General features: G+C 23.0%; 1 protein-coding gene across 1 annotated transcript in view; it reads left to right on the top strand.

Annotated features, from left to right (window-relative positions):
* Nucleotides 1–297: 297 nt before the first annotated feature.
* The window catches only part of LOC122512775 (extracellular serine/threonine protein CG31145), a 119,394-nt gene continuing 102,698 nt past the window's right edge, over nt 298–16,993 (top strand). Inside the window, exon 1 of the mRNA XM_043628832.1 lies at nt 298–2,531. Within this exon, the coding sequence (XP_043484767.1) occupies nt 2,050–2,531 (482 nt within the window). The 5' untranslated portion in view covers nt 298–2,049. The remainder of the gene's footprint in view (nt 2,532–16,993) is intronic.

Here is a 16,993-nt window from a genome sequence, read left to right as displayed (position 1 = left end):
AATTATTTTTAAAAATAATAAAACTCATCGCAGGATTTCAATTATTTTCAATCCAATTTTAATCAAAATCCTCGAAAAATGTAATTATTCTTAAAAATTTTATTAAAATTCGTAAAAAGAATTGAATTATTTAAAAATTTGTCGAGAATTGAAATTTCTAGTTTAAAATTCACAAAAGTTGAATCTATTTTAACAATTTTTCCTTTAATTTGTTTCAGGTGATACGGACTTAAGAAGCTGATCGCAATTTTATCGTGAAACTTTCTGTGATACGGCAATTTTCTTCTTTTTTGAAAACATTCCAAAGACGCGAATTATTCCAATTTTCCCGCAGAAGACAATTTGAGAGAAGAAAGACAGAAAAGAATCAGTAAAGAAAAAAAGAGGAAAAAAAGAAAGAGAATCCAGAGAAAAGAATTTTTTTCGGTTCGTGAAAGAAGAAAGGAGGAAAACAGTCTGGATGGACAGCGATGTTTCGCAAATGGTACACAGAACGTGGCGACAACAATCTCCGACCACCAGACATTCGAAGATAGCGACTCGAGTCTCGAGACTAAATCTTCTCAATTCAACTCAAAAAATCTTGGACGTTCGTCGTCTTCATTCGATATCCCTCGGAATAACGACGACGATGATGATGAAACTTTCAAGACTCATGAAAAACTCCCGTACAGTTTCAGCTTTCATCACAAATCGAAAAAGAAACGAAAATCCGAACTCAATGGCCCACTAAATAAAACGCAAGAGCACACTCTTAAAGTTTCAAGATCTCCTGAATTGTACATATCATCAAACGCCGATGTTAAGTCACCGGAACTTCACCGAACTGAGACATTTCTTAAGAGATTTGTCAAAACATCAAAGGATAATTTAACCGAAAATTGTGAACGACTAGTGAGGAATATTCAAAAAAGTCCCAGTCTTTTAAAGAAGAAATTACATTTCACATGGAGTAGTGACAGTCTAGGAAGTTCGAAGAGTGGTGACAAACCTGTAGCGCCGATTAGACGGAAGAAATCAACAAAAAGGAAGAAGAATTCCTCCTCTTGTCTTGAACGAGGCGAGAGTTTCACTGAAGAAGAAGAAGAAGAAGAAAAATTATCAGTGGAAAAAGAACGACCGATATTTTTTCTCGAACCAGAGGATTCAAATTACACTCACAGGTTCGAAGCACAAACCTCAAACATCGACGAGGAATTAACTAGATCACAAAGTGTTTCTATAGAAGATGTGGACGACATAATAAGATCCGAGGACAACTTCAATCTCCTTCAAGAGCGCTACCTTCTTAGGAAACATTTAAAAACATTCGAAAATTTAAAACAAACCCAACATTGTGACAAAAAGTCTAAAAGTGAGGAAAGCTTGACAAACTTCATTGACAACGATTGTTGGCGATTGAGAAAAAATCGTCATAAAGCACAAGATTCATTTCTCGGGGAGGAAGATCAAGGTCATTGGAGAGTCGATAGGCGACTGAAGAAACTGAAATCGTCACCACCACCAGACGAGGTTCAGGTTCAAAGGTCCCAGTGGCTCGAACAGATTCACGATAAACAAGGGTCAGATAAGCAAGGCCTCCTCACCACCAACAACAACGTGACTACTCCGATCAGTAACGATTCACTCGCACTGCTGAACGTGTCTGATGTTTCGCTTCTTAACGTAAAATGTCGACTTGCAAATTTCACGAATGCACAGGAACGCGACAAAAGTGGGGGAAACGCGATTATAACTTCACTCGAAGAATCACTTTGTCGAGATTCACTCGATCACACTCGGTTAAATCTGAATTTTAGAACAACAACAACAGGTGAAAAGTCCAATCGGGAATTGTCGATAAATTCATTGAATATCGATACAATTGAAAATAGTGTTTACCAAAAAAGTGATACGGAAAATAATTTGCAGTCAGTAAAGAATGAGGAATTATCGAGCAAGGAATTAAGAGATTCGAAAAATCGAAGTGGAAGTAAAGAGAAACGAGGAATAAAGGAAGTGGGTAAGAGAATACTGAGAAAATCGCTGCGAGTGAAAAAACGACAGACAATGAGGTTGGCAGTTAAGATTATCAGAATGCGAGAGAAACTTATTGTTGGTTTAAGTGCATTTGCAATTTTATTCACAATTTTTCTGGTTATGGACCTCCAATTAGATCTTGGATACAGTGGACATCATCTTGTGTCGAGTCATGGTCGTGTTAAATTTGGCGACGATCCTAATCGTGACACTGTGTACAATAATTTTCGACGAAAATTCCTGCAGAGGGTGAATGTGAGTAAGGAGCAGTCGGGGGGTGGTGGTGGTGGTGATATGTCAGCGGGGGGTAATTGGCAGACGGTGAAAGGTGATAGTGATACTACGAAAACGAAAAAAGAGAGAACGGCAAAACCAAAAGTTCACGATAGTTTCACGGATCTCAAAGCAATTCTTTTGAGTATTGAGACTGATGAGAATAGTGTTGTGATCAGCCATCAGGAGGATCTTAGTAATAGTCCGACAATTGGGGAGATCAGGAGGATACCATTAAGGTAGGATTTTGTTTTACTTTTGATTTTTTGTCTTATTTTATTTGCATTGTTTATTTATGTTTACCAAATGTTGAACTATTTGCGGATCTTTATATAATTTTTTAATTTATTATTATACAATGAAAAAAAAAATTATTTGATTCTATTTGATGTCTATTCGACAGTTTTTCTAAGGATATCAAATTGATACAAAAAACGTATCAAAATTGTTTATCCCAACAATTTTGATATTTTTGGTTATCAAATTGATACAAAAAACGTAATAAAAATTGTTGGGATAAACAATTTTGATCATTTTTTTGTTTCAATCTCTTTTGGTTAACAAATTTATACAAAAAATGTATAAACATTGTTGTGATAAAAAATTTTGATACTTTTTTTTTGTCTCAATTTTTAATATCCTTAAAAAACTGTGTTATCAAATAAATATTTCTTTGTATCAAATAATTTTTATTTAATTCAATATTTTTGGAAGCAAGGAATTATAGAAATAAAAAATGTATTTAAACATCTTTTATTTGTATAATTTTTATTTAAGTCAATTAATTAGAATTGCTTTAAATACTCAATTAAATACTAAAATTGGTGATTCAAATACAATTTGATTTAAATTCAAAACATCTTTTATTGATATAATTTTTATTTAAGTCAATTAAATCAGCTCTTTAAATTAAATAAAATTTTTAATTAAAATAAAAGTATTTAAATACTAAATTAAATACTAAAATTAGTGATTCAAATACAATTTGATTTAAATTCAAAACATCTTTTATTTACGTAATTTTTATTTAAGTCAATTAAATGAATTGCTTCTTACATAAAATAAAATTTTAAATCAAAATAAAAGTATTTTAATACTAAATTAAATACTAAAATTCGTGATTCAAATACAATTTGATTTAAATTCAAAAATTAAAATTAGAAAACTAATTAAATTAGTAGACGAATTAAAATTTTGTTCTTGAATTAGTAAATTTTACTAATAAAATATTAATTAGTAGAAATTACTGTTTATTAGTAAAATTTACTAACTTAAAAGCAAAAAATAGATTACTAATTCAAATTACTAGACATTTTTACTAATTTAAATTTCGAGAGAATAAAAATGAATTGTTTCATTTCAAGTAAATATTCATTTGAAAATAGACATGTAATCGGTTGTTTGAGTCATTAAAAATTTTTTTCAGTTTATTTGCAATAACAAATTTATTTTTATTTTTTATTTTTTATTTGAACATACACGGGTTTCAAATAAACCCTTTAAATTTGATATTAATAGATTTGTTATTGAAAAAACAATAAATATTTTTTATGAGAATTTTAGTACCTATGAATAAATTTTTCTAGTATTATGATAATGTTTATTTATTTAAATATATTTATTCAAAAATAATAATTTGATATTTTTATTTATTTCGAAAGAAATAATTTTGAGATTTAATCAGAAATAAATAGATTGATATTTAATTATTCAGAAATAAAAAATTTTATTCTATTTATTTATTCAAAAATAAATAATTATAAATACTATTATTATTATTACAATAATTTTATTTATATACTATTAATTAATTGAATAATATAATACTATTATCTTCGTAATTTATTTATATTTGCTGCGTATTGAAATATTCTCACCTTTAAATACGATTTATTTATTTATTACTATTTTTAACAATAAATTTTCTATTAATAAATTTGTTACTAAAAAATAATAAATAATTTTATGATTCTTTTAGTAGGAAAAATATTTTTCAATTATTATGATCATTTTTATTTATTTATTTATTTGAAAATAAAAAATTTGGTATTTATTTAATTCGAAAATAAAAAATTTGACATTTATTTATTCGAAAGTAAAAAATTTTATACATATTTATTTATTCGAAAATAAAAAATTTGACATTTATTTATTCGAAAATGAATAAATAATATTAAATACTATAATTGTAATGATTTTTTTACATTATTATTAATTAGCTAATTAATAAAATTCTTCTTTACTTGCATTATTTATTTATATTTGACAAATATTGAATTATTCTCACAATTATCTACAATTTATTTATTTATTAAGAAATTATTTGCTATTTAGTGACAAATTTTAAATTAATAGATTTTTTATTTGTATAAAATAAGAAATTTTTTACTATTTTTTCTATTTTCTTGTTTTTAAATAAAAAAAACAATTTTTATAGTACAGTATAACTCATTTTCGTTAAATTGTATTAAATTAATTTTTATGAAATTGTATTTCATTGATTTTATTTGAAATTAATTGAAATTAAAAAATTAAAATTGAATTATTACATTCAATTGAGTCCAATCGAATTAAAATCTGTTTAATTGAATTGAATCAGAATGAATTGAATCGAATCAAATCGAATTAAATCGAATTAAATTGAATTGAATTAAATTGAATTAAATTGAATTGAATTGAATTGAATTGAATTGAATTGAATTGAATCGAATTGATTTGATTTGATTTTAATCAATTTGGGTTGAATTGAATCGAATTATAAGTGACTAAATTTTCAGTTTCATCGATTAGTTTAAAAAAACGACATTCTCAATATCTTCTACTGAATTTTCAATTAAAAATTTTTAATTGTTTTCCATTATCTTTTAATAAGTGACAATTTCCACTGATAATTCAGTTTGTTTTGACTAATTTTATATGAAATTTTACCGATTAAAGTCGGTAAAAGTGATTCATGAAAAATAAGAGAAATTTTCATTTATTTTTAGTGAAATTTCACTCTCATTATATTCTTAACGAGTTTCAAGGAAAGAAATGAGATTAAAATTATTATCTAATCATGAGGCAAAAAATATTAAAAAAAGAAAAATTGAACTATTAATAATAAGTTGCAACATTTCTAAGATAGTGTTTGTTTAGTTTTTTCACTTGATTTTTTTTTTACTTTTATATATCAGTTTCAGTGTAATGAATTTAAGACATTTTATTAAAAACGTCAGGAATTTTCCTGAATTTAGAACACAAGGATTTTTTTTAAATTATTACATTTTTTTAATATTCAATATATTTATGTTTTAATTAATTTTTGTATTTTACTTTTTCGGTATTTATATTTAATTCACATTTATAATTATTCGGTGATTCTAATTATTTTTTCATATTATTTGTATTTCTCGAGTAATTATATACTCGTTTATCGAATATTATTAAAATAATAATAAACATAAATATTATTAAAATAATAATAAAAAATAAATATGATAATATTAAAATAATATTACTCGTTTATCCTTTAAATTTATATTATTTAGTTTTGAATCAATATTGTTTACTGAGTTTCGGTGCAATTATTTTCTTTATTCGTTTTTTGCACAGAATTATTTGTACGTGTTTTTCGATTGTCAATCATTTGTTTGTTTAATTACTTTTTTCACTAAATTGTTTTTTTGATAACTCAATTTGTATATTCATTTAATTGGGTGTTTTTTCATTTTTACTTGCGTATCTTTTATTTATTTAATTTTAAAAGTTATATATATTTAACTTTTTTAATTAATTGTGTAATTTATTTATTTGATTCTTTATTTATTGATTCAAATTTATTTCTTTAATTTTTTATTTATTATTCAATTTTATTTATTTCATTTCATTCATTTAATATTATTTATTCATTTTTTCATATTTTTCTATTTATTTATTTAATAAATCTTGAGGTATATGTGAAAAAATTTTCCTTTTTTCGAGAAAAAAAGCTGTTTGTATTTAAAACATTATTACATCTTCAGACGAGAGTTTAGATAAACGGAATTTATTTGCCCGGAAGATAAGATTATCTCTTAATATTAATAGAAAATAGAGGACGATCAGAATCTCGGAAATTTTTACAGACTCATCATTTTAATTGTTTTTTTTTCTCTTATTCATTCAATTTTTCGTTCATTTCTTATTTTCTTTTTTTAAACTTAGAATGTTCGAAATGAATAATGAAATAAAAAATTGGAAAAATTGTCTTTAATTGACAGTCAATAAAATTTTCAAGTAGGGAAAAAATTTTTATTTCTCTAATTATCATCTTTATAAATAAATTTCAAGCTCCAGAGTGAAGACTAATTTTAATAAAATTAAATAATTGATCGCTCGAGAATTATTTATTTAATTCAAAAATCTTTTTCCTTTTTTGATGAATCTTGCTCTCTCTCTTTCTTTTTTTCTTATTCGTTATTATTATTGTTATTGGTATTATTTTTATTATTATTATTGTTTTATAAATAAAATATGTTTAAATTCATTTGTTTGCCTAATGGCTAACGCCATTAGACCAAACAAATGAATTTAAACATATTTTTTTTCTATAATTTATGGCCTCGATATTCAATTTACTATTATTATGCAAATTACAAAATTTTTTATTTTTATAAATGTGCGATTCCATGGGAGATTTTAGTTTTTTCGGAGTAAGTAAACCAATTGCAATGAAATTTTGGAATTTAAATCTACACATAAAAAGACATATTTCCACCAAATATTACGTCAAAATATTCAGTAGTTTTTGAGATGTCAAAATTTTGGAAAAATTTTGAAATCGTTATATCTTCTTTCCATCTTAACCAAATCACTTAATTTTTTTTGGAGAAAATTCAGCATAAAAAAACGAAAAAGTTTTTTATATTATGTTTATAAAAAATTTTTATAAACAAAAAAGGTATTAAATAATAATTGAATAACTTTTGAATAGCTTCACGGAATTGAATGAAATAAACACTAAAATAATCTTACTTTTGATTTCTTTAAGATTCCGGAAAAAATACCTGGCAACGAGATTGTCTTCATATAATATTTTTAATATTTTTGTTCACTTATGAGCGTAAACATTAGAAGTTTCTGCTACTTTATGTGCAAATTTAGGTGCGCGCGCAGACCTCTCTCTCTAAAACCGGAAGTTAGCAGCTGATTAAAAAGAGAGGTCTGCGCGCGCACCTAAATTTGCACGTAAAGTAGCAGAAACTTCTAATGTTTACGCTCAAAAGTGAACAAAAATATTAAAAATATTATATGAAGACAATCTCGTTGCCAGGTATTTTTTTCGGAATCTTAAAGAAATCAAAGGTAAGATTATTTTAGTGCTTATTTCATTCAATTCCGTGAAGCTATTCAAAAGTTATTCAATTATTATTTAATAACTTTTTTGTTTATAAAAATTTTGTATAAACATAATATAAAAAACTTTTTCGTTTTTTTATGCTGAATTTTCTCCAAAAAAAAATTAAGTGATTTGGTTAAGATGGAAAGAAGATATAACGATTTCAAAATTTTTCCAAAATTTTGACATCTCAAAAACTACTGAATATTTTGACGTAATATTTGGTGGAAATATGTCTTTTTATGTGTAGATTTAAATTCCAAAATTTCATTGCAATTGGTTTACTTACTCCGAAAAAACTAAAATCTCCCATGGAATCGCACAAATAGTAAAAATTTTTGCAAAATTCAATTATTTTTAAACAAAATTTTAATAACATTTCAGGAATGAATACAATTATTATTTTCTAAAATTTTAATAAATCCTTCGAAACAATTCAATTATTTTTTTAAATAGTAAAATCTTTGCAAAAATTAAATTATTTTCAAAACAATTTCACGAAAGAATAAAATTTTTTTTTTAATTCGTTATAAAATTCTTCAAAGGAAATTCAATTATTTTCTAAAATCTTAATAAAGTTCAATAATTAAATGTTTAATTTCAATTATTAACAAACACGATTATTTTTAAAACTTGAATGAAATTGTTCATAAAATTCAATTATTTTCAAAAGTAATAAAATTCTTCTCCGGAATTCAATTATTTTCAAAATTTTGTTAAAATTCTTTGCAAAAATTCAATTAGTCTTAATACAATTTTAATAACATTTCATGAAAGAATTCAATTTTTTTAATTTTTAATAATATTTTTCTAAAAAATTCAATTATTTTCTGAAATTTTAATAAATCCTTCGAAACAATTTAATTATATTTTTAATAATAATTATTTTCTTAATTTGTTATAAAATTTTTTAAAATAAATTAAATTATTTTCTAAAATCTTAATAAAATTCAATAATTAAATGTTTAATTTCAGTTATTAACAAACACGATTATTTATAAAACTTGCGAATGAAATTGTTCATAAAATTCAATTATTTTTAAAAATTTTAATTAAAATTATTAAAGAAACTCCATTATTAAAAAAAAATTAAAGAATTTCTTCAAATAGAATTTAATTAGAATTTTGAAAAATTTTAACCAAATTCTTCGGAAGAATTCAATTATTTTTCTAAATAATAAAATTCTTCGAAGGAATTCTATTATTATCAAATTTTTAAATAAAATTCTTTGCACCAATTCGATGATTTTCAATACATTAATTTAATTTTTTTTTTTAAAATTTAAAATATTTAAAGTGAAAAATTAATTGAAAAAGTTAAGAAACAAAAAAGAAAATAACAACTAACTTTAAAGTGCGAACAGATTATCGGAATACAACGATTATTAATATAGATTATTATTAGAAAAAGAAAAAAATTATTTAAAAAAAAGAAAAAAAAATTTAAAAAATTATTATTATTAGATTATTATTTAATTAAATAAATATTCATTAATATTAATTATTATTGTGTATTATAATTTTAAATAATTAATATTAAATTTTAATATATTAATATTATATTTAAATGAAATATTAAATTATATTAAAAATAAAATATTAATAATCACTTAATATTCTCATTATTCCATTATATTCTTTTAAGGAAGAAAAGTGAAAAATTCGAATCGGTAGAATTTTTTGATAAGAGATAAAAAAAAATGATTGCAATATAATGCAAATGATAATTAAATTGGAGAAATTTAATGCTTTTAATTTGATTTAAGAGAATTATAATAATGATTGTTTTTTGTGTATAATTATCAGAAGTATCTGTGTCAGGAGTCTTTACACAAGATTAACTCGCGGAATTGTGAACATAAAGCACATTATAATCGACACAAGAGCGCGTAGTAAACGATTTAGAAGAACGTAGATGTACGTTACACGTAATAAAGCACACGTTATCGAGCGCCTTTGTACATTAAAAAGTATCGCGTGTTTTTGTATTGGTGAACGAGAGGAGAATTTTTATTTAGAGAATCGCGCGCGCATTATCGATATTGCGAGAATGAAACGTGTGTATCAATAAGTTCCTCATATAAAGCGATTGTTTGCAACTTATTTGCTGATCGCTTTTAGATGTAATGCCATTCAATGAAATTTTCCTTTGGCTGAAGAAAAAAAACTTTTTTTTTCCCCTTTCGCGAAGAGATTTTAACGCCTGGCTCTGAGAAAGAGGTGTGAAAATAAAAAAAAATTCTCTTCTTTTGACAAAAAAAAGGAGAAGAAGAAAAAGAGATGGAAAAACATTTTTAAAGTTTGCTACTTATAAGAGAAGTTTCAGGAACGAATATATCTTGTCTTTTTATAAATTTTTTTTTTTGGGACAAAATGAGGACAAAGTGTGTTGATAAAAGCAGGAACTTAGTGCACTTTTATTACTTTCTCAAGTTGTAATTGTTTATTCAAAGGTTTCTTTTTTTTTGGGGGGGGGGGCACAGCCGCACTTGTTTTGCGTTAAGAAAGCTTAAAAAATAAATTTAAGAGAATTATGATATTTATTTTAAATGAATTAAAATTTATATTATTTTCCCAAAAAAGAAATGTTTCGAAAATGTTTAAATGCAAATATTTAGAAACGGAGTTTTCTCCACAATGACAGTACATATAAATTGCAAATTTTTTTAATAATTATTATTATTTGGTAAAAAATAATTTTTAACTGGTTAATTTATTTTTATTTCTATTTAAAAATTATTTGATTCTCATGTTAAATATTAATCCTCATTATTCCTTTCCAGTTGTATTGTACCTATCGAAAATTTCAAAATTCTAATGAAATAAAATTCAAGAACTCAGTTATTTTCATAAATAATAAAATTTTTTAACAGAGATTCAATTATTTTCATGAATAATAAAACTCATCATAGAATTTCAATTATTTTTAATACAATTTTAATCGAATTCCTCAAAAAATATAATTATTTTTGAAAATTTTATTACTGTTCGTCGAAAAAATTCGATTATTTAAAAATTTGTTGATAAAATTCTTTATGAGAATTAAATTTTGAGAAACATTCATTTCTTCAATAAATTATTTATTTTTGTATTTACACTGAAAAAAAAATTTATTTGATTCAAATAACCGATTAATTGACTATTATCAATTAAATATTTACTTGAATCAAATAATATTTAATTGGAGTCAATTAAATAGTATTTTAACCAATAATTTCATTATTTGAAGCCAATATGAATTAAACCATTTAATTGACTCCGATAAATATTATTTGATTCAATTAAATATTTAATTGATAATAGTCAATTAATCGGTTATTTGAATCAAATAAATTTTTTTTTCAGTGTAGGTAATTTAATTCTCGAAGAATTTTTTAATGAAAATTGATTAAAAAATGAATTTTAGTTAAAATTTTGTATAATAATTGAATATTAAAAGCACTATAGCATGAATTTTTAAAAATAATTGAATTCTTTCGAAGAATTTTAATAAAATTTTTGAAAATTATTATATTTGTCGAAGAATTCACTTAAAATTGTATTAAAAATAATTGAAATCTTGTGAAGATTTTTATTAGTTAGGAGAATAATTTATTGAATTCTTGCAACGAATTTTTATTACATTTTTTTTAAATAATTGCAATCATGTGAATAATTTTATTATTTATGAAAATAATTGAATTCTTGCAACGAATTTTATAAGATTTTTTTTAAATAATTGAAATCCTGTACAGAATTTTATTATTTGAGGAAAATTTTTGAAAATAATTGTAATTTTGACAGAAATTAAAAAAAAATTTACAACATAATTTAATTTCTACGAAGAAGTCTATTACTTTTGAAAATAATTGAATTTCTGCAATCATTTGTAACTTCTCAAAAATCCAATTATTGGAAAATTATATGAGAATTCAAATATTTAAAAACAAAACAAAAATAATTTATTGAATAATTAAATGTTTCTTAAAATTGAATTCTCATAAAGAATTTCATCAACAAATTTTTATGTAAATGAATTCTTTTGACGTATTTCAATATAATTTTTAAGAATAATTACATTTTTGGAGGAATTCGATTAAAATTGTATTAAAAATAATTGAAATTCTGCAATAAGTTTTATTATTTATGAAAGTAATTGAATTCTGTTAAAATTTTTTATAACGAATTAAGAAAAAAAATTGAATTCTTTCGTGGAATTGTTTTGAATATAATTTAATTTTTGCAAAGAATTTTATTATTCAAAAATATAATTAAATTGTGTCAAAGGATTTATGAAAATTTAGAAAATAATTGAAATTTTTTGAAAAATTTTATAACAAATTAAGAAAAGAATTGAATTCTTTCGTGAAATTTTTTTGAAAATAATTGAATTTTTGCAAAGAATTTTACTATATTCACAAATATAATTGAATTGTTTTAAAGGATTTCTTAAAAGTTTAGAAAATAATTGAATTTTTTCTAAAAATATTATTCAAAATTATTTAAAAATTGAATTCTTTCATGAAATAATGTTATTAAAATTTTAGAAAATAATCGAATTCTTTTGAAAAATTTTATAACGAATTAAGAAAAAAATTGAATTCTTTCGTGAAATTTTTTTGAAATAAATTTAATTTTTGCAAAAAAATTCTACTATTTATTACATTTTTTTTTAATAATTGAATTCATGTGAAAAAATTTATTATACATGTAAAAAATAATTGAATTCTTGCTAAGGATTTTGTTAAAATTTTTGTAAATAATTTAATTTGTTTTTGAAAAATTTTATGAAAATTAAATTATTATAAGTTGTTGAATTTCATAAAGGTTTGAATTTGAAAATCTTAATTCCCATGGGATAATAATAATAATGATTAAATTATATTTATTTAAAAAAGAATTTATGTTTTCGAATAATTTTACAATTCAAAAAAATTCGTAAATAAATCAAAAACAAACATTTTTTGAGTATCTAATAATTTTTAGAGTGAATCAGAATATTCTTTAGGGTCAGAGTAGAAAAAGTCAAAATTTTCTCTGGAAATCAGGGAAAAACAAAATTAATTTTTTGCAGTAACCCTGTTGTAGAAATTTAATATTTTTTAAAGTACTTTTAAATAAAATTAAATTCTCTGATTTTTCCCTAAATTCCCTGACCTGTGGCAACTCTGAAGTTATAAAAAATTGTAAAACTGGTTAGTAAATATTTCTGAAGATTTTGTTGCATTTAAATGTAAAGAACGTTAAATGAAAATTTAAGCATCGTCAAATCTTCGCCTTGGCATTTAAGATATTAAAAACCTTTTATGCTTATAAAATTTAGAAAAGTAGAAAAAAGAAGTAAAAAGGGGAAAAAAGAAGAAAGAAGTGAAAAAAGTCAAAGAAAGTAAAAAGAGAAAATAAGAAATAAAATAAGAGAATTCATAAAAGAACTGTTTATTAACCTGATTTTTTCTGCAAACCGAAAAATTGCCGCTCTATTCAAAATGACCAGAGAGAGGCTATCTCTTGAAAATCCAAGTTTGCTGGAACTTGGAGATCCATCGTCCTGGGAGTAGAAGCATTGTTTCGCGATAGTCGCTTCAGCTCTTTGTATATATACATCTCTCTCGCTCTCTCTCTCTATTATTCTTTCTTCTTCATCATCATCATCCCTTTCTCGCTATTTCACACTCAACAATGGAGAATGTCGTAGTCCTAGGGAATACACTGAATAACTTGTAACCACCTAGGATCATAGAGCACCACACAAAGAGTGTGTGTGGGTGGAAGGGAGCGCAAATCCCGCGAGTAATGTTTGCTCAGAAATAATTCATGTCCTCGCGTATCATAGTCAGGTACACCCTGGTGACAGGTTGTAATAACCCGAACTCACCTGACCTTGTAACTTAAACTCGCACTGTTCACTTTTCTTCATTTCCCTCATTTTCCAACATCCTAATAATGTTTCTTGTTTCTCGCGCACTAACCAGTTGATATGCTGTGCATGAACATTCTCTCTCTCTCTCTCTCTCTCTCTCTCTCTCTCTCTCTCTCTCTCTCTCTCTCTCTCTCAAAAAAAAAATAGTTTGATTTTTTACATCACTTTTCATTTATTTTTAATTCCATCGAAGGTTTAAAACAGGGCTTTCGACTTTTTTCGACTTTTCTAAGGAAATGTGAATTTTTTCGACTTTTTTGTGAAATAATGCGACTAAGGTAAAGGTCCCAATTATGGGACAATTTACAATTTTGTCCCTATTATGAGACAGTATTACAAAAAATAAAATAAATGCAATTAAAATTGGTCATAAGAAATTTCTACTTATTTCAAAAAATTTTACACGTTAAAAGAATAATTATTTGTGTATAGCATTTAATTTAATAAGAAATGTTTATTTGCATTTTAGCTTTTAAATTAAGGTAAGCCAAGTTTTTCGTCAAACTACCGTCCCACATTAGGTGCACTTATTATTTGCTATCCCTATTATGAGACACACAGGAAATATACAGCAAACATAACCTCAAATATTTTCAGTTTTTTCGCATTAATTTTCTACCAGAAAAATTAGTTTTATAATTATTTTTTAAATCAGAATTTGTTTATTGTATTTTATTCTTTATAATTAATATTCAAATTATTAGGATAAGTCAATAGAATTATAATTACTTATTGAATTAAATAAATGTCTCATAATAGGAACATTCATTATGGGACACCCGTACATACAGAAATCATAGTCCCATAATTAGTGCAGTGCAGAGTTTCATAATTTAATTAATATTATTTTTATTTCATGAAAAATAACCATTTTAGGGTCTAAATATTATTCATAACATATCAATCTTTCAATCTATACCCTAATTATTCATATTAACACTCCCGATTCCAAGAAATTTATCATAGAAATTTAGTTTAGCTTAAACAGCGTCCCATAATTGGTACTTTTACCTTAATCGACTTTTTCGAGATTTTTTAATAAAATGCGACTTTTTTCACATTTTTCATAATTACTTTTCGACTTTCTGTTCACAAAATCATTCTCCTCTTTGGGGAAAAAAACAACATATTATCCCGTTTCTTAATATTTTTGTAGGAAATTCTCAATTTTCATAAGGAAATAATTTGCATCATTTCTATTTCTTAATAACAATTGCTTTAATAAAATTTTAAGTTTTTTAAAAATTAATGAAAAAAAAATGTTTATAAATTCTATTTATCAATTAGAAATTGAAACTTTAAAAATTTTTTAAAAATTAAAGAAAAAAGTTTTACTCAAAAAAATGTTCTGTTACATTTATTTACAAATTTCTTTTAAACTTTTCGAAAACATCAATAACTTCTTTTTTAAATATAAATATTTAATTATTATTTTTCCATATAGGAATTAAAATTCTTCAAAAGATTCAAATTCAAACCTTTTTGAAATTATACAACTTATAAAAAATTGTTATAAAACATGACCGAGTGATAAAATCATTATTTAAAAAAAAAAAATTTTTTTTAAAATTATTTTTTATGAAAATAATTGAATTATTTGGAAGAAATTTATAAAACATTAGTAAGAAATTGAATTTTGCAGAAGAATTATATTTACAAAAATAATTTAAATTTTGAGGAGAAATTAAAAAAAAATTTTTGAAAATAATTGAATTTCTGCGAAGAATTTTCTTACTTTTGAAGATAATTGAATTTAGCAAAGAATTTTATCAGAATTTTTGAAAATAATTAAACCATCATGAATTTTATTATTTATGACAATAATGATAATTTTGACGAAAAATTAAAAAAAAAATTTTTTTAAATAATTTAATTTCTGCGAAGAATTTTCTTACTTTTGCAGATAATTGAACTTTGCAATGAATTTTATCAGAACTTTTGAAAATAATTAAATTTCCATGATGAATTTTATTATTTATAAAATTTTGACGAGAAATTTAAAAAAAATTTTGAATATAATTGAATTTTTGCATAGAATTTTATTACTTTTGAAAATAATTAGATATTTGCGTAGAATTTTATTAAAAATTTTGAAGATAATTGAATTTTGGAAAAGAATTTAATACTTATAAAGATATTTGAAATTTTAACAAGAATTTTTAGAAAAATTTTGAACATAATTGAATATCTGCGAAGAATTTTATTAAAATTTCTTAAAATAATTGAATTCTTTTGGAGAATTTTTTAAAATAATCGAAATTTTAACAAGAATTTTATAATTAATTTATTATTTTTTACGATAATTTTTAAAAATTTTTGAACATATATTAAACGTTTTAAAAATAATTGAATTATTCCAAAATTTATTAAAATTGTACTAGAAATCGGAAAATAATTGAATTTTAATAAAGAGTTATATTAAAATGAAAAATAATTCAACTAATTCGAAAATTTTTATTAAAATTGTATAAAAATTAAGTAAAAATTAATTTTAATTTTATGATAATTTTTCAAGTATTTAGTTATTTAAAATGAAATTATTGTTAAAAATAGAAAAAATTGAAGATTTTTTATTAGAATCTATGGTAATTTCATAGTTAATACCAAAGTTCAAAATTTTCTTATGAATTCTAAAAATTTAATTTAATATGTATTGATATAGAAATTTAATTAAAAAAAACTATTCATTCAAAAATTTCAAAAATTACAATAGTTAAGAATTTTAATTTTATCTCCTACAAAAAAAATCAATTAATTAGGTATAAATTTAATGTTTGTATATTAATAAATGTAATATAATTTCTGTTGTTTGCATTAAAATTTGAATATTAATTAAATTTCCGAATCGAAATAACAAAATCAAATGTTTGCTTTAAATGTTGTATGTAAACCACCTATTAATTAGATATGCATAATATGGACAATAAAGAAACTAATATTTATCAGAAATCCATGATGATAATAATGGTTAATAAATTTGCGTTGTAAATGCAATCAGTGCGACCATTAATTATTAGTTCACTCGACCAAACTCTAATCACGTAAACAGGTGCATATGCACACTGAGACAATTTTATATATATTTATATACCTATATATACCTCCCTCTATTTATAATTGACCAATTAAGTTTTCTCTCAATTATAATAATCGTGACATATTTCGAATACTTTTTGATTTTTATTTTTTAATTCTCTAATTTCATTTCTCTCAATAGATTCTTGAATAATTTTCTTGTTCCGGGAATAATGTCATTAAAATTCTATTTTGCGATCAAAAATTCACTGCTTCCTTTTAGTTTTCGAGAAAATTAGGAAATTTAATTATGTTCAATAATTGGAAGAATTAAAATTGAATTATTCGAGTGAAATATTACAGTATACCTAATATTTGAATTATTTCGAAGAATTGTATTAAAAATTTTGAAAATAAATAATTGAATG

The sequence above is a fragment of the Leptopilina heterotoma genome, unplaced genomic scaffold (genome assembly GCF_015476425.1).
Source record: "Leptopilina heterotoma isolate Lh14 unplaced genomic scaffold, ASM1547642v1 Lhet_128, whole genome shotgun sequence".
Lineage (NCBI taxonomy): Eukaryota > Metazoa > Arthropoda > Insecta > Hymenoptera > Figitidae > Leptopilina > Leptopilina heterotoma.
This window is presented reverse-complemented; position numbering and strand designations above follow the sequence as displayed.